The 19,566-nt window shown below is 39.8% G+C and overlaps 1 protein-coding gene across 4 annotated transcripts in view; it reads left to right on the forward strand.

Annotated features, from left to right (window-relative positions):
• Positions 1-12,741: 12,741 nt before the first annotated feature.
• LOC134841334 (calcium-activated potassium channel subunit alpha-1-like) overlaps positions 12,742-19,566 on the forward strand; it is a 55,104-nt gene continuing 48,279 nt past the window's right edge. For all 4 annotated transcript variants that reach the window (XM_063857250.1, XM_063857253.1, XM_063857252.1 and 1 more), the window contains exons 1-3: positions 12,742-13,050; positions 18,493-18,710; positions 19,467-19,531. In XM_063857250.1, coding sequence (XP_063713320.1) covers positions 12,903-13,050; positions 18,493-18,710; positions 19,467-19,531 — 431 coding nt within the window. In that variant the 5' untranslated portion in view covers positions 12,742-12,902. The remainder of the gene's footprint in view (positions 13,051-18,492; positions 18,711-19,466; positions 19,532-19,566) is intronic.

Genomic DNA, 19,566 nt, shown 5'->3' on the forward strand with positions numbered 1-19,566 from the left:
GTCGGATGGACCGCGTCCTCCTTGGCAAAAGTCTACCCAAAACTCTCTCGATATTTGATAAAAGAATTCCTCCAAGAAGTAGTGGAAGTATCAATCGTTGAACTACTAGCCTTGCTCGTGACGTTTGGAGCAGAGAGCTTCGTGAAGGGACAGGTGATGCTACTCACCGAAGGAATCCAGAACTTGCGGCTAGATGGGCTTCTAACGTTGATAGCGATTACCCATGGAAACTTGGGAGGATTAATGAAACTGACACGTTACCTGGAACAGATGATAGGGGATGTGAAGAAATTTGATGTGAAGAAAGCCACAGATTCGTGGAATAAGATAAGAGATCTGAGACATACTCTTATCCAGTATCCCGTGCAGCAAAATCGCTTTGGAACGGGAGAGGACGAGACGATCGAGAGGGAGGAAGACGTGAGAAGACATGTTGGGGGCATGCCCCTACTAACTGATCTAAGCTTAGCTATGAGGACCGATCCCTTAGCGTTGATCAGGGGAGCCACAGAGTTTGTGACAGTGATTTATGGGCCAGCAGTCACGTTTGCGTTCCCTGATGTCAAGGTGGAAGCATACAGGAGGTCGGTGCTGCACCTGAACCTCATATCAGCAGTGGACGGTAGTGCGCTGAACTGGTGTGAGCAGCACGTATTGCGAGAGCTCATGAGCGATGATCTGTTATTTGCGAAAATATCAGAGCCAGAAATGACAGTCATCAATTTTGACAATCACTTCCGTGATCGCATGGGAGAAGTAGAGAGAGGGCCAATCGAGGTGTTTCCGAAGCTCTGGAATCTAAGACCCTATGATAGGACGAATGGTGAAATGACCAGAGTTCCTCGTCTCACTGCAGCATATCACAAGGTGAGAGAAGAGACTAAAGGGGTGATTACGAGAAGCTACCAGAAGAAATCCCTGAATTCCCTCTGATAAGAAGGATGTTGCTCGGATCAGTCTCCGTAGTACAAACTCCTAGACTAAGAGCATTTGAAACTAATGAAAGGAGGATAGAGAATTTCGTGGAAACGATGGATCCTTAATTTGTGGGGAGGAATGCCGCCGTGTTGCAACACACACGATTTGCCTACACGGATCATGCGACCAGGAGACGAATAAGCAACGCCGCGACTCCCAAGCCTGGAGGATTTGATAAGGAATGGGCGAGCTTAGACTTAGCGCCTAGGAAGATGAGAGGCAGGGCCGAACTGCCTGAGGCCTCCTTGATCCTGACTAGTGTGAAACCGGAGTTGACGATAGGAGGAACGCTGCAGACGAGAAGCTTTCTGGCACTCTTCGGCTGTGAGGAGATCAAAGTGGTCCATGGAGAGGAAGAAAATGAATCGGCTGGCTTACTGATCATACCAAAACTTCCGGAATGGGCCGGGACTGAAAGGCAAGGACCTTCAAGCTCGAAAAAGGATACATCAGAAGGATATGATGGACAAGGAGGAAGCCATAGAACGGAAGAACCCATGCAACAAGGTAATGATCAAGCAGATAGGGAAGACGACAAGGCATCGACAGGAGGAATATATAGCCTGGATTTCAAATTCATCAGTGACTTTGAGAGTAATGCGGATACGTTGGATGCGGCTGAGCCAGCAGACGAAGGCACCTCGACACTGGAACCTCCGTCGGCCTTTACGAAAATGAAACCGAATTTGTCGGAGAGCAGCTCTCCGGGCAATTCAAAAGATAACGAACGAAGACTCCTCATGGAATCACCGAGGAGAAGAAGAATAGAAGGCGCTGCCAGAGTACCTTTCTTGGGAACGTTGCCCGAGGAAGAAGGGGAAGTGCACCACCGAGACCATGAAAATAGGACGGTTTGCAAATTGGACAGAGTGGCGTTCATGGAAGAAGTCTGGACAGTAGTTCAGAGCTACGGTACCCAGTCCATTTTGAAAGTGGGTCTCAACCGACCATTGATGCGGGAAGTCCTCGACAAACTTGATGAGTGTGAAGGGAGATTGAGTGAGTTGTTGATTGACTCAGTCACTGACGAAAGTGAGGCGAACTCTCCCATCAAGATGACACCGCAGGAGGGTAAAGGAGAAGTGGTGTATCTGTCAAGGACCAGGAAAGGTACGATGCGATCGGAACTGGTGATTGATAAGATCAACGAGATGAAGATGAAACTAGGCAGTAAAGTGATACCGAGGCGAGCAGGAAAGACGAAGCTGGATTCGGAGATATCGATAAGAGCTGTCAATTCAGCGAAAAGAAAACGAGTCGAAGAGGTCATGGATTTGGAACAAGGTGATGATCAATTGCCTGGCACGGATAGAGTGTTAACTAATGTAGCGATGGTGCCACCCATTCTCATGGCAGGGATAAAGTCAACAGGTTACAAAACCAAAAGGAGTGACCGCACTCTCACTGGAGCAACCTTGGAAATAGAGATACTCAGCCAATGTGGAGAAAGTACCATAAAAGACTTTAAACCGTCTTCCATGTACCACGGAAAGGGAAGTGTCGCAGGACAACTAGTACCAGTGGAGTATAACCGACTGACAGTGTCGGAGACTGTGTCAATAGATGAACCCGCCGGTGGATACATGGAGATGTTGGAATACCGAAACTCGGCTAGAGGGTATGTGATGGCTCTGGAAGACAAAAGTGCCATGGAAGGTTATCTGGAAACGATGTTGCAAGGCACCACCCTCGAGCAGAAGGCGTACGGGACTCTAGCGTCGTCTGAGATGCAGGCGGAAACGATTGAGCGATCAGTGAGCCTTCCATGGAAAACAGTGGTGTTGAGGTATTTTGAAGAGGAAATGAGGACTACGCCGAGAATACACGCTCTCATGGTAGTACCTTACGTGAGAACCGAATTACAACTAAGGTTCGCCTGGTGCATGATGGGATTAACTCGCGGGGAATATGATTCAGAAGAAAGGAAAAGGTCAAAAAAAGAAAAGGTATTCCTGATGACGAACCTGAGAGATCTGATAATCCAGGAGGGAATGGCAGTAGCGTGCGCGAAGCGGAGAGACGCTCTCTGTTTCATTCGATTCCTGAAAGAACGGATTTCAGTGCCGGCATTGAACACCTGTGTCAAGATGCTAAGGGAAGGCAATGATAGAGCAAAAACCTTATTCTTGCTGGCACTGCTGGATATGCATCAGAGCAAACCGATGAGGGTGAACATAAAGAACCTGAAGAGCTAGAACCCATGAGAAAAATAGACGAGATCAGGAGATTCTCAAACAAGGAACTGAGACTCACTAAAGAATCTATGGGAGCACTACCGAAGTCCAGTGAGTACTGTGGGCCGATCAGAAAGAAGTCATACAGCTACGTGTCCGGAGTCATAGGGATAGCGTACAACCCTTTCCTGAGTGAAGACATACGCGATTGCTTCTTTGATTACGAGCAAGCAGTGTCGCTAAGGTTCTGGACGTCGAGAACTGCAACGATTAAAAGCGCTATTAACCCGCAGGCCAAGTTGGGACTAATCTTGGAACAAAAGGTGAATGCACCTTCGGTGCCAAAATCTGATAAACGAGTGGAGTTTGGATTGGGATTCTCAGATGAATTACTGAGAACGAGCTTGATGGGAGTGTGGGAACTGATGAGACCATCATGGTGTCCAAGTCCCAATGCTGACTCGATACTACGAGCGACACAAGACGTGCAGAGGGAACTAAATGCAGTCTGTAACCTGCGTGACCTAAACATCATATATAATGTGATGACAACAGCCTCTAGGAGCAACGGGGAAGACAAAGTGGAGTTGCCTGGCTGGGGACCAGAAAACTGGGTCAAACCTGGTAGCTGTCTAGCAGAAGTCTGTGGACTGGAAAGTCACGTTTGTGGAAGTCTGGATTGCGTGAAAACCCTAGAGATACAACACAAGCAGCTGACGATATTGTTTGGGAACGTTATGATGAAAACAAGGACGGAAACGGAATTGATCGCAGATTGCCATGGAGGAACCGAGGTGAATCTAGTGACTGCACTAGGATTCTACAGCATGTTTGGTTCTTTAGAGTCAATATTGAATCTAGAACAGAAACTTGAGATGGTCACAGCCATCAGTGTAGAAGTGTTCCCAGGAGTTCTGGAAACTGAGCAAAAGTACATATGAAAATGGAGGGAAGCGATCGAGACGGAAATGAACATACGACACAGTGAAACTTATCGTAGACCATCAGGAGCACGATATTTGGTGGGATAGACATTAGCTCCAATGTGTAAAAGCAGATACCCGGTGCATTTTGTGCTGTGGATGTAAAGAGTACGAGAACGATCGTGGATCAAGCCTTCTCAGTGCCAAAGTGCGTGAGACTAGCGAGAATGTCGGAAAAATTTTACGAGTTACTGTGTAAAATGTTCTCAGCAGTTCCAGAGATAACAAAGGAGGAGTTGTAATCAATACTGGGAAAGAAGTTCATGGGATACGAGAGTGGGAACTTCAGTGACTTTGAGAGAAAGAAACAGAGAGGATCAACCGTTACAGATTACAATACAGTAGACGAGAATGTTGAAGTCCACCGAGTAATGATGGAAGTGGAACCATTAGTGGAAGCTTCGGGAAAGCGTAATTGGAGGAGCATCATGTTGACACATGATGAGTTTCCCTGCCATTGCTTGCTGCAAACATGGTGGTATCCCGAGCGTAGTAATCTGGCGTTGATCTGGGACTCTGGGGAGCTGCTCTCCATGGGTTTACCAGACTCATCACGGCCCATAACAATCGTGATAGTGGTAGTTATGATGGCGATACGATGGCTGGAAGCTCATGTGAGAGAGAACAATAGACAGGAGGCGCCAACGCGAGAATAATTGCAGAAATTGAATTGTCTAAAAGACTTAGATCTTTTTGAGACAACGTGCAAGATGCTGAACATTCCTATCGAAGTGAAAAAGATATGGGCAAGAAGACGACTGATGCCATGGTTTAGAGCCAATATGACTGCATGGTTGTACGAGTATGCAAAGAAGCATATGTCGAAGAACGGCAGAGTGTACAGTGGGTATCAGTTGGACATTGAGGCAGGAGCTTTCAAGCGAGCTTTCGTGACTCATCGGAATGCAGTGACCACCGCGGTGAAGAGAATTTCCAGGACAAGTGAACGTAGTGGAAAAGAAAAAGAAGAGATGTTGAAGGAAGATTTGGAAAGAAACGTGACGTTGTGTCTCCGCAACAGCTTCTGCCGGAACAGAGAATCTAACGTGAATCCCCTACCTTGTTGTAAACAGAGGGTAGAAGAGCAGAAGTGTTGGAGGACTGCTTCCAACAGCGTCAGAAAGTGCAGAATCAGTGTCGCAGGAGGAGGAGATGGAGCATTGACAAATGGCTGCAAAACAAGATGTAAAAAGAGACGAAATTAGAAGAATTTAGTAGTTTTAGAACTTATAAACGACGAAAAAAGAAGAAAACAAAGAGGTGACAAAAGAGAAGAAGTTAAAACTCAGGATTGTTTTATGTGTGTGACGAAAACTCAAGTGAGAAACTAAGCAACCAAGTTGTAATTGAAAAATGAAACAATTAGTTGAATTTTGAACATAAAAGAATTTGTTGCATTTACAAATTTGCATTTTGATTTTAGTTAGTGGCCTTAGAGACACTTATTTTTTATTTAGAAAGGCTTGAGTGAAGAGTATATTTAAATATTCCAGCCTGCATGACTGTTTTTAATCAACTAGGAGAACTGATCACTTTGTGGTGACATGAAAGGCTTGGGTAATCTCTTGGAGAGGGAGATTGTTTCATTGTTCTTTCTAGCCACAAAGTTTCTTAATTTTAATATTCAGGACAATAACAACTAAAATTTCCGAAGGGAAAAAGCATAGTAGGATAATTTTAGCTTGTTGGTTGGCAGAATTGTCCTGCAAACTAACACCTTTTAAAGCCTAGGAGAAAAAATTTTAAATCAGGGCAATGACGTTGGAAGTCAGAAAAAATGTTTCATCTTTAAGTCATATCCTCAGAGTGCAGATTAGTGAAAAATTTAGCGGGCTATAGCGATGTAGTATAATGATATTTGTATTCTGCAGTGAGTCGATATGACGTAGATAAAGGTAATTTCGTGCATTTTGTAAATTCTGTTCGATGACACCGTACCAATTTTACGAATATTGCGAGACTCAATGGGGACATTGACCGGGCTGTCCGGGGAGTATGTGACATTCGGACATTCGACCGGAGGTGGCAGGGATGCGGATGCGGCAGTTTTGGGTTTTCAGCGGCGAGCGTTCCGAATTGGCGGTTTTGAAGGAATAAGAGCGTTAATCGTGAGGGCTGAAGGATTCGGAAATTCCTAAATTTTAAAAATTCGAATTGATGACGTAATAATTCTGAGAAACGTCAAAAACAACCATATTGGAGAAAAAACTGAAATAAACACAACAACATTAAATTCGACGACGATAACAACGGAAAAACTGAGGGTCGGAATCAGAGAAAAACAGAAGTAACAGAGACCGCTCTGAGTTGCAACTATTGTGCCGCTACAATAGTTGCAAGGCCGTTGCAAGCAACGGTGAAGGGTAGAAGACAGCCTTCCGGAAGGAGAATAAGAGTCTTATTTCCCCAGATTCAAGAATCCGGAGGGGTCTCGGGACTTGGACTCGAACTGTTTCACATAAATTTTTAGCTTCCCTACTATGCCCTGAGTTGAATTTAATTAACATCTGAATTCATTTTGCAAGGATGAGAAGCTAGGAGTTGATGAGATGATGATTTTATCTACTGAACAAAAACAATAGTAATATAATAAGTAGTAGTAGCCCTGATTTTAGGAGTGACCTTGTGGTCTGGGGATACTGAGACCCAGCCATGAGCTCACTATTTCTGCATGTAATTAAGTTAATTTGAGCGTTCTGGTCGAAGCCAGAGAACAGTAACGTTTTTGTCGGCCCGATGTTGAAAAGACCACCAAAAGAACTGGCTTGGTAGAGACGATGAAAAGCATGTATAGCTCTGTTTAGACGTTGGCCAGTCGTCTTAGAACCTGGCTGTATTTTCCGTCGATATGTATCTTCCGGGAGAGTGTTACATCTCCAGATTCTGTCTGCGAATCTAGTCGGATTCGTTTTTCTGATTGCTGGAAACCGCTTGACCGACTTAGTTGTATTCTCGTCTGATTTTACGTCCTTGTTCTGGATATGTAACATTTGCCCGGAAGATACATATCGACGGAAAAAAAACTAAGTCCTAAGACGACTGGCTAACGTCTAAACAGAGCTTTATATGCTTTTCACCGTCTCTACCAAGCCAGTACTTTCGGTGGTCTTTTCTAACATCGGGTCGACAAAAACGTTACTGCTTTCGGCTTCGGTCAAAACACTCAAATTAACTTAATTACATTCAGAAATAGTGAGCTCATGGCTGGGTCTCAGTATCCCCAGACCACGAGGTCACTCCTAAAAACAGGGCTACTACTATTTATTGAATTATTATTGTATTTGTTCAGTAGATAAAAATCATCATCCCCATCGAAGATGGATCAACCCTTTCCCCCAACTCCTAGCTTCTCATCCTTATCAAAATGAATCCAGTTGTTAATTAAATTCAATTCAGGCATGACAGGAAGCTAAAAGTTCATATAAAGTAATAAAAGTTTCAGTCCCGAAACCCCTCCGGATTCTTGAATCCACTGAATCAAGCACGTTAAACTTTACTTCTCCGTAACCCGGAAGGCTGTCTTCCACCCTTCACCGTTGTTCGCAACGGCCTTGCAACTATTGTAGCGACACAATAGTTGCAACTCGGAACGTCATCTGTCAACTCCGTGATTCGTTGTCGTTTCTTAATCACAATTTCCGTTGTTCTCGCAATCGCAACTAATGTTGTTCTGTTTCTTTTTAGCTCTTCCGCCAAAATGGCCGTTTTTGACGTTTCTCGGAAATGTTCGTCATCACTTCGAAAATTTAAAATTTCAAAATACCAGAATATCTTGACCTTCACCGTTCTACTAATCATTCGAATAACGTCGTTAATCCTTCAAAATCACTAACTCGGAAGGTTCGCTGCTAAAATTTCTTAAACTGCAGAGATTGCATTTTGTCCATTCTGGTTGAATGCCACAATATCGAGATTCTCCACCTGCCAGTTTAGTATTCTGTATTGCGGTTAATGCTAGTTTGTGTTTGGGGGTGATTCTGAGTTCTTACTCACAAAACAGTGTGCAACCCATATTTAAGTGTCCTTCCTGGCTACAAAAGAAGCAACTAGCACCTATCTTGTTCATGAGCCCAGTGATGCCACCTGAGAAATTCTGTACATTAGAGAGTGAGTTATTTTTGATTTCGTCAGCACCACTCATCCTCTGGATTATCCCCTCATCTCCTCTGGAGTTGGAGCATTATTTTTCGATAGTGTAACAAGTTGCTACCTTATTTGTCAAACCGTCACATCTTACCCATTTATAAACTTTGATGCTATTCTGAAATTGAGCCGGTTTGAGGATTCCTCAGGGTCGCTCTGTCGTCGCTGGCTTTCTAGATTATCCAAAAACCTGTCGATTGATTCATTTTTCCTTTGTCTTCTCTTCTCGAGTATCGCCATGGCTTGTTGACCCTTCAGACCAGATCCGAAGCAATTCATGAGGATGTCAAAAATCTTTTCCGCCGTGTCTTCTCCTCTCTTCCTCTTTCTTTGCCATCACATCTTTCAGTGCAGTTTATTCGAGACTTCTCAGGAGTGCGGAACAATCCTGTCTATCGTTAAGATTATCTTGCTCAAGATGTACTCTCGAAACGTCATCCCACGGATCTATGCATCCATCAGAGTCATCCTTTGAATTATTTGGCTTCGTGCAAAATTTCTTTGACCTCTCATGGTTGTTTTGTGGTGTTCGCTTGCATTTTGCGCGAGGTATCAGCGTGGTCAGGTGAACACTAGGTGTTGGCTGACACCGTACATCTTTAGTCGTCGGGTTCATTGGGGTGAGTAAAGGCACATTCGGTGTTTCCGGTTGGGCTCTGCCTTGTTTTTTGAACCCGATCCTGGGTTTATTTGTCTCAATTTCTCTAGATGATTTAGTGTTTGTTGTTTGGCACGATTATCTCAAGAGTGCGTCAAGTTTTGCTTGTATCGGTTTCAATATCTCCGATTGTTCTTTAATCATTTTTTGCCACCTGCCTAGGTTCCTCAAGATTTCATCCATTTCTTTGTAGCGCTTCTGCACTGCCTGCATGTCTTGTTTTAGTTTTTTCCTCTTTCTTTATCTGTTTTTTCTCTTTTCTGGAGCAACGCGCCCAGTTTTTCCTTCACTGATTTTATCACCAATAGTGCAATAGTACTTTTCTAGGCCTTCGTGCTTGTAATGTCTGACCTCTTTTGAAAGTTGTTCTCGATCTTCTGTAGCCTTGTCTCTTTTCTGTGGAATTTTCTCATCAATTCCGCCATTGCTTCTCTTTTCTCGATGGTGTTGATACTTTCTCGTTGTTTTCTTTGCTTGTGAGTCATCCTTCAAGTTTCTAGTGTTCATCGATCGCTGTCTTCGCTTATCGATGAAAAGCATGATGTTCGAGGTTGTTGTTTCTGTTGCCCCACGTTAGAAATGAGAGTCGACTCGGTTATTTTGGTTTCCAATCTCTTTAAGCTATGGCCTGGCGTACTGGGATTTACTTGCTCGTTCTCTTTCAACACTATCTCCGTTGCTTCTTGCGATGCTTTTTCTGACTTCTCTTGTTTCGCCTGTTATTTACCGGTTTTATTGAAATACTTTTGCTATTCAGTTTTTTTGTCTGACTTTCTGCTCTTGTCTGTGCTTGCTTCTCCTGACGAGTTGGATTTTGGATGATCTTGTTCCACTCAATTAAGGATAATCTGCCTGTTTTCATCTTTGTGCTCTTAAATGCAAGTTTCAAGGCCTCATTTTTGGAACGATTGGTTTTTTCTCCATTATTGAAAAAATTTTGTCAAGAATTGAGCTTAGATTCCCCCATAAAAAAATTCCTCAGGTGAAGTCTCCTAGATTGTTTGAAGAAAATTTGTGGGTGCTCTTTACATTTAGTTAATGTTTTGGGTTTGGGAAATTATGGCATGGGTAATTAGTCAGTTGAATCGATTAATTACAGTTTTGATAGTGAATATTTTAAGATAAACTTCTAACTAGACTAAATCCCAATTCCTATCAACAATTTTTTTTTTAATTTCTCAGAATAAGATTAGTTGGGTGCTGGTTGTTATACAAATTTCTCCTATCAATTTTTAAACTTAGCAACAGTCGAGGTTTGAAACTTAGCTGGTCCGCAATGCTTCCCGGTGTGTGTTTCCCGACGCACACCGAGGCTCTCCTTTTATTGGCAGACCTGATTGTGCCCGAGTTAACCTTGTTAGGGTCTCAAGACAACTCTACAAAAAAATTTGAAAAAGAATAATTTTCTTACGCATCTAATCCTCCTATCTCTGGCGCTAGGTAGTGTCTATGTCAATATTTATTTTTAATATATTCAGAAAACGTTCATTTTTAGCTCATTGGGATATTAAATTAACCTTCCCAAGACTCAGCTAACCTTCTCAGGTCTTTAGCAAACTCGTTGGGACAGTAAAACACCTCCCCAGGACTCAAGAAAAAATTTGTTCGGATAGTTTAATAACCTTCCCAGGATTCAAGAAAAAATTTGTTGGGATAGTTTAATAACCTTCCCAAGACTAAAAAAACTCGTTGGGATAGTAAATTAACCTTCTCAAGACTCTTAATTGTAATCCAAACTACGTCAAAAACTGCAATTGCCCTAAATCTGCAGATAATGTTAATTTTCTCATGTCATAGTTTCTCCTATATCAACTAGTTCTTATAAATATAACAGTAAGCACCCAACCTATGTGTCCGGTTACTGTCCCCCCAATCTAGTAAGTCGCGTGAAACTAGTAACTTTACGATTTTTACCGTCTCCCTCAAGTTGAAACCCGCCCTTAAGAAGTGCGAAAACCGTCTGTAGAGAAAACCCAAATCTTTGCTTGCAAAAACTGGTAAAAACATGTTGGGTACTTCTACTTTTTTGTCTTTTTATGTGTCCAAGAGAATATGACTGAAGGTTAAATGATACTACTCTTTCTCGTTAGGATGGTCGATTTGTCTTGTCGACCAGTCATTTTTCCCAATGGTCTACTAAGAATAACAAGTTATCTGAAAATTTTTGATAACGGCCCCTCATGGGCTATCCCGAACTCTTCAATCAAAATGGTCAAAACAATAACATTTAAGAAGTTTTGTTTAACTTATAAGTCCGTCTACCCGATTTAGCAAATAAACAACACTGATTTTTTAATTGGTTTTCTTTATTGTTTTTGATTTTTTTCGGGTAGTTAATTGTCCTTTTTTTTGATTTTCTGGTGGTTGCATGGCCTCATCTTCAAAAGCGCACCAAAGAAAAAATATTCTGAAAATGTCCCTGAGAAGCTAGCATGATGCAATTGGAGGTGGACACATCCCAGTGGAACCATCCCAATGGTTTTCTAGAATGGGCATATAGCCCGGCGGTGTCTGGTGTGTTTAATCTCGTTTATGATGTCGAAACAGCCAGGAGCGCCGTGAAAACACTATATCGGAATATTTTTTCATCTCACCAGACACCGCGCCGAGCTACATGCCCATGCTAAAGTACCGGTGGGATGGTTCGACTGGGACGTGCCCACCTCCTAGTTGCACCATGCTAGCTTTCAAGTAAAATTTTCAGAAACATTTTTCCGGCGCGCTTTTCTTGAAGCCTGATAAAGTTATTCTTCTCCGCTGCTCAAGAACGCCATAAAAACTTTGTTTGTTTCCTTCACTGATGCCACATTTGAGATCAAGAATGATAGTCTCTATCAACAGGCTCAAGGGCCAGAGAAATCTCGTGCTTTTCTATCTCAATCGGTCGGAGACGATTAACGGTTTAACTAAACATTGAATTCAGGATCGTGTTACTGCCCCAAGGCCACCTTCAAAATAACCGCGCACTCTAGAAATTAAAATTGAACGCCCACATGGCCAGATTTCTAAAAACCTAAAACACGCGAACGCCGTTAAAAACAGGGTCGGGAACTGTTTTTGTTTGTTACTTTTTTTGATACAGTGTACGTTAGACCCATTAAAGATGGATGAACCTATATACTTGCCTTATCTCACCGTAGCCACATAAAAACAGTCTCTATAATTTATTTCAAAAACTCAGGACAGGATAACAAACTCTGGAATTTTCAGTTGTCGCGAGAAATTCAGGCAGGATTAGACCGATTCGAATTTTTGAAAATTTAAATTTAAAACAAAAACCTGCATCATGACCGACAGGCGCAATATTTTTAACAAAACATAGAATTTCTGAAATCTGCTGTTGATATTTTCCGTACTTTTCTAAATAACTTTGTTTCTATATCAAATGAAATTTCACAATTTTAGGTTCTAAAACTTATTTTTTAATAAATTTAGAACGAATGTTTCAAAATAGCACACTATATCTTTGTTTTCAGCCGATCACATTTGAGTATTGTCAAAATTTTCTGCTTTATGACCTGTCTGATTACGCGGTTGTCTGATTTCTGATTTTCGAGACAAAGAAGTTCAAATTTAAATTATTTTGTTGTCATGAAATTCTCTTCGTGCTATATGCTATATTATTTAATGTTCCATATAAACCATCTAATTTACTCATGTATACTGAAATTCGATTTCATACACAATTAGTGTTTTTTTTTCTATAAGTTTATGAGAAGTTTTCTCATGGCGAAATTGTATCCCGATTTTTTTCGTTCTCAATATTCAGATTAAAGTTGTAGTGTTCGGTGTAATTTTTCAGGTTAAAGATCTGTGATTATGCAAATTTGAATACAAACTCTATGTAGTTCTTATTTATCTATCCCAATTAAAACGAATCGCGGTAAATGTTGAAGCTTTCTTTGCTTAAATGGAAGGTTGGAAGACGTAAAATAAAAGCGGATTGTTCAAAACTGTCTGAAAACCATGTCAGGAACAGAAGAAACATGCTGCTGTAGTCCCGCAGGAATTACCACAGGTCCACCGGAGCTTGCGCAATTAATTGACGATGAATGCAACGATGAGAAGTTTTGGTATGCCTTCATCTCAAGTTCTGTTATCACATTTGCCACAGGTGAGGAAAAAGACATTTAACTGCTCACCCTTGCGGTAAAAAGGGCATGGCTATCGGGTACTAGACTTTTTTCTCCGTAAATAATTTTGTTCACCGAATAATCAAATTTGTAGGTATGGTAAATATCACTTCTGACATGCTCAATTCCTTGAAAATTTGTTGATTATTTTTTCTAAATTTTGTTTGCATCCTAATTTCTGTCGATTCATGTACTTTTTTAAGCGCCATTTTTTCATCTGCTAGCAATTAGCAAGCGTTATCAGACTTCTTTCGAGTTAACAACTAGTTTAACAGAATCACTTGAATCATTTTACCTTTGGTTCATATGAAATCAAAAGCATACGTTAATTTGCTTATGTGATGAAGAGCTAACGTACCTGCCTGTAAAGACAAAGTTCAATGGTTCGAATTCGGCCAGGACCTCTTTTTGTAAGTGGAAAAATGTCCATTCGTTAAGAAATCTTTGCCGGACTTCTGTTTGTCTGCTTTTTCTTCGGCTTAGTTGTCGCAGCACCAAATTTTCCTTAAGTGTGGACATTTTTTTTAACTCAAATTGAAAACATTTCTGTTAATTCCGGTTTTGGGCAATTAATGGAGTTCCAAGAAGTTATGACTATTTTTTTGCAGTTTTTTGTTTTATGCTATATTTAAAGTTTTTCTTTACACTAGCATAGCTTGTGTTATAGTGTGAACTTTCTTTTTTTCCAACTTAAATCGCAAATATTGTTGCGATGCAATTGTTGTGACAAAATGTGTTCATTTTGAAAGTGTTCAGTTTGATCAATAACCAGCTATTAAGTACAGCTTGTGTTATAGTGTGAACTTTCTTTTTTCCAACCTAAGTCGCAAATATTGTTGCGATGCAATTGTTGCGACAAAATTTGTTCATTTTGAAAGTGTTCTTTTTGATCCAGCTATTAATATTACAAATAACACTTTAGATTCAAGGCATCATGGATCTGTAGCGTAGAGGTAGGGAAGAAGACCAGCAACAAAATAAGAGGGTTCGAACCTGGGCATGGTCGGATGTTCCATTGGACTTTTTCGTATACAAGTTAAAATGCCTCCGCTCTATAAATTGAGGCATGTTAGTTAGTGTATTTTTTTAACTTGACTGGTACTCTTAATGCGTCATAATTGGCTTGCGTCACTTAGAAATTATGTAGACTCATAATTGGCGTGCGTCGCTTAAGAAATTTTATAGACACTGAAGTTTTACCTCATTCAGTTTTTTCCCAGTAGCTTTATCGGTCATATTTTTGCTTGTGTATGCGCAGTGCAACTTTGCCTCGGTGTTAGAAGTTGTTTTTATCAAATCAAAGATTGTTCTGTGCTTTTGACGCTGTGGTAACACCCATGCTTGCGAAGATAAATTACAGAAGTTTCATTCCAGTCGGAAACTGTTTTTGTTGTCGAAACTTTTCGAGTGTTTTAGACTTTCGTGTCTGCTAATTTTTGACGGCTTAGGTCCAGCAGAAAGTTTGGTTTTTTTAGCCTTTTGAAACTTCTTTGTAAAATTTTTAATGGTGCAGCCTTTTCCAGGAATTGTTTGTCCTTTTTTGCATTTTTTTGACAAACAAGATTTGTTGAAGGTTTTTTGTTCACTTTTTGGTTTCTCTTTTCATTTGCTAGTAATCATAGTCATTCTTTTTTGTATCGCAAGTGATGCGAAGCTTTTTAAAACTCTCTGGTGAGTTTTTTTACTCACTGGAAATATGAAAAAGGTTTTCGCCGCTTCATCAATCAGTTCAGGTTCGTGCAAAAATGTTTTTAGGTTTCAGCCTATTTTGTCAACCGCACTGAATATTGGTTTTAATCGTGATTGGTTTTCCAAAATAAACCAGATGAGTTGAAAACGAGCCCAAATTATTAATCTCGTTTCATTTTTTTTACGATATTTTATCTCTTTCTAACTGAAACTTGCAGTTCCCTCGGCTCAGTTATCGCTTGTTAGTTTTCTTCTGAACCTTCATTGATTGGTGTCGATTGTGTTTATGGACGTGTTTACCGCAAGTAGAACATGATTCCAGACAACATTTTGAGTTTTTTCAAGTTGTGGTATTTTGAAGTTTTTTTTTCTATTTTGTTGGACTTAGTGGCTTTCTTTTTCTGTCTGCTAGCTTGCACTGCTAATTCTTGCGTTGTTGACACATTTCAAACACTATTATCCAGTTACTTTACTTGGATTACTGTGGTCGGAATATTCTGTGCTAGTTGCACATTAACTGGATATCTTTGTTTTAACTTGCAACCATAGCCAGTTTCGAATCGACTAAGTTGTCGGTGATTCTTTTAAGTGATTTTTTTTGTCAATATACATTTCAAATGCTTTAAACCGGGCTTCTGTTCAATTTAATACTATTATCCAGTTTTCAACCATCGCTGAACAGAGCACTAGTGTTGCAGGCCAACGTTTCTATTCAGTCAAAAAGATAAGAGTGGATATTCAGGTATTTGTATCAAAGTATGTTTTTCTGGTGGAGTTTTGGATTTCGACACATGCAAACGCACAATTACGAACGGAGTTTTTTTTCAATCTGACTTGCATAAAATAGTGCTCAAAAAAGTGACGCTTGAATTGTATGCATTTTATCGGGTTCATTGGTGGCTGGTTTTTGATCAAACTGAGGCGGTATGGCTCAGTTCCAAGGACTGGGGTTTGAACACCGTAGAGGCTTTTTAAAAGCTTATTAAGAGTAATGAACGTAGTGAAGAATCTTATAAAGGTCTTGCTGATTTTTTTTTGGTTTTGTTTCAGGAAAAGTCTAATATCTACAGATGTGCATTCATACATATTGATGCATTTATGAGTGCGTTTAGGTATATATGCACTTTTTGAGTTATTGGAAATTCATCTGTTGAAAAAGACGTAAATAGCACTCTCCAAATACAAACGTGGAAATGGCGCGAAAAAACGAACGATCTCTAGTTGTGAAGTGGAATTTATTTTCTAGATTTCCAGCGGCAATTTGTAGATTTCAAAAATCAGCCAATCATAAATCGTTTTAGAATTCAAAGAGCTTGAAGGGCATTTTTTTTGAAATTCGACAGTTGATTTTTCAAGTGTTTTTTTTTATGTTCACTTGCGTTCATTACTCTTTTTCAATCATCGATTGGCTGTGTTTAACTTAATTTTGTGTCTTCTTGCGTTTAGCAGCTCTCGTTTGCCATATTTTTTATTTGCGGAGTGGATCGTCGCCTCTGTGAAATTTTTGGTTTTGGTCTCTGTATATGTTTTTCGTACTGAGTTGGTTTTTGTTTCGACCACTTCACGAAGTAGGAAGGAATTATGAGGCAGGGCGATCTTCCACACGTTGATGCTGTTTCAGAAAAATGAATTTCTAATTTGGAAACTTTTTGACTTTCGGAAAGTTTTTGACTTTTTATTTTGGAAATTTTTTGAGTTTCCTTTTTTGAAAACTTTTTGACTTTTCGCGAAAACTGCTCTGTCAATTCTTAGGTTAAGTTTTCAGGTTCAACTGAATCTCAGTTCGGGTTATATTCTATGTTTAAGCGGTCACGACCTTCTCATTGTAGAAATAAAAGTGATAGATTTTGGAAAGTTAAGTTTTTTAGCTGATGAACGTTTTTTCTAGAAACTTTTTGATTTTCATTGAAACTATCCTATCAAATTTGAGATGAAGGGTTCTATCGAGCGAACCAGTTGCTAGAACTTTTCCTTCAGAACTTTTTTGAAATGCATATTTTATACATATTGTGGTTTTATGCTTTGCGATTTGTTACATGCAAAGTTAGTATGGATGCCTTCAGTTTGTTATATTCCAACTTATTACATGCAATATTGAGTCTATTTGTATTGGGTGCCAGTTTTTGCTGAATCTCATTGGCAATTTATTAGCATATATAGCAGCGTTATTCTTGGCTAGTTTTTGAGGATTTTAAGCATCCGTGGCTGAGTGGTTAGTGCGTGACCCTCAAGTTAGCTAGGTCGCTGATTAGAATCCGAGTTTTTGCTGATTCGAGGCTTATTTTAACTTCTTATTTCACTTGAGGGAGCTGCTTTCTGGTCGTGTTCTCGTAAGTGTTTGCGAAGCGCAGCTTCGCCTCTGTCTCTGTGTAGAAAATTTTAATTCAATGATGGTTATTTGCTAAGAGCTCCTTTGTCTCGGTTTTGTCATGTTAAGCAATCGTTGAAGTTATTTTATTTTTCATCGACCACTTAAAATAGGGAGTATTTTGTCTTCGGGTGTGTTTCAGTTTTGTTCTGACAATTGAAAATGGGAAAAAACTTTATCTTCGGTCGCGTTTGTTTTGGTTTTCACGCAAAATCAGGTACTACGAATAATCCGCGGAGTAGATCGAATGATATATCATACTCTAGCGCCTTCACGCATGATTTTAATGGTAAAATCCGGTTATAAATTTTTGAGTTTTAGTCTACATGAGCTTCCTAAAAAATATTCAACTAAACTGAAAAGTCCTAAATGACAGTTTTGTCCCGAAAAAAAACAAAGCTGCCGCTGTTTTGCTTTTTTGACCCTGGTCTGGTTTCTTCAAAGAAAATGACGTTTTTGTGTGTCCTAAATCCTCACCAGGAGAAAACGTAGTCATTTACGCTAGAGGAAATTGTATAAAAGATATGTATCTCAACCAAAATAAGGCGTTTCCGAGACTAGAGGGTTGACAGTGTCTGAATTTACACAGAAATGACTGAAAATCAATTTTCTAAAGGTTCATAAAGGAAATTCATGATTGAGTTAAGGAAGTTTATACTAAGCAGCAGTTACTTCGACGACGTTGAGCTATGGCAAAAGAAAATGAAAAGCCGCTTGCAATAAATCTAAACGGGAGGCTTGTCTAAATCTGCTTATTAAGCTTATTAAATTTAAATGTCTAGCAAGCTTTATTTAACCGAAACAAGGATATCAGAATTTAGCCCAGTAGTTAGCTCACATTCCGTAATTTTTAAGCGTGTGAACGAAGCGACTTTTAAATTGTTCAGGAATTTTGATTGTCGAAATATTTTTATTTGACCTCTAGAAATTTTATTTTATTGGTTCAAGCCAACTTAAATAAAAATGCACACGTGGAAATAATTTTAATCAAATGAAAGTTATGCGTTCGTTCTATTAGAAAAGCGACAGTCTAGCCTTGGAAACCGATTTTTGAAGACTCCCAGTGTCATGAAAGAAGCCTTTTGATCGCATTTATGTAAATTAGGTTCAGTTCAAGTTCTATCATAAATGTCTCCAGAGAAACAATAATCTTTGATGTGATATAGTTTCTTGAAACTCATAAAATTGAAAAAATCTTTCCCAATTTATTATGTTTGAATTGAATATCAGTTTATTAGCGGCCTGTTGGGTTTGATAGATATATCAATTTTTGTGCAGATCAAATAGGGTTACTCGCTCCGCTTCTCATTTATTGTTACCTAAAATAAAGATAAAATCGTGTTATCAGGAAACTACTGATTTTTAGGCCTCTTCGTCATCTTGGCCTGCCGTGCCCATGTCATGTTCAAGAAGGACAATGAGGAGAGTGATGAGGATGGGGACAATGGGGAGCAGAGAGGAGGGGATGCGAACGAGAGGGGAGTGAATGAGGAGGAGGAGAAGGCCGAGGTGGGATGGCTCACGTCACTTAAAGACTGGGCCGGTATCCTTATTTCGGCACAGACCACCACTGGACGCATACTTGTGAGTTTATTTTATAGATCAGAATCTAGAAATGTTCCTAAATATGAGAAATCTTTGAGTCCAAGTAAACGACAAATCTTACATATCAGTCAGTGTATTGGCGTATAATAAAAAAACGTGAAACTTTTAATCGTATAATCGGACTATCGTTATAAAGTATAATCGTGTATTTTGGTTTTCGTATAAAAACGTATAATCGTATAACTTGAGATCAAAATTACAGAAAACGCTCAAGATTTTTGTAGATTGTTTTTGCTGCTCGATTATATTTTTTTTGCCGAAAAATCTCTGATTGCTCTCAGAAATTTTTTAGCCACCCCTAATATTACTCAATCTTGCAGTACCCAACGAAAAATCCTTGTTTCACAAACATGAGTAGCCAATTATTGGTATCAAAATTTTTCAAAATATGATTTTTATGTTATTGATGTGCTCGGAAAATCTGTTTCGTCAATCTAACGGAAGAAAACTGACTTTTTGAGAATATTGCGAAAAATGCATCAATTAAAATCAGGATTTGATTTTAATTGATGCATTTTCCCCAAATGTCTCGAAAACGTTATTTTTTCCTTTTGATCGTTTTTGGACACTATGGAAAGGTTTTGGGAGTTTTTGCTCTTAATTTGCTTCCAAAGTTATGTTTTTGGACACATTAGAAGGGTTTCAGAGATCAAAAGTTTGTGCCGTAAGATAGAACCAAAGGATTGCCCGGGACCCTTGGGGTTTTTAACTCTAAGGTATACATTCTTTGTTTAGATGGTGTTCATGGCATTCAACAGTTTGGCTGCATTCGTCATTTACCTCCTGTACACTGGATCAGAGTGAGTTTTTTCGTCACTATTTTATTACTCGTATT

Source organism: Symsagittifera roscoffensis, chromosome 3, assembly GCF_963678635.1.
Source record: "Symsagittifera roscoffensis chromosome 3, txSymRosc1.1, whole genome shotgun sequence".
Taxonomy (NCBI): Eukaryota; Metazoa; Xenacoelomorpha; order Acoela; family Convolutidae; genus Symsagittifera; species Symsagittifera roscoffensis.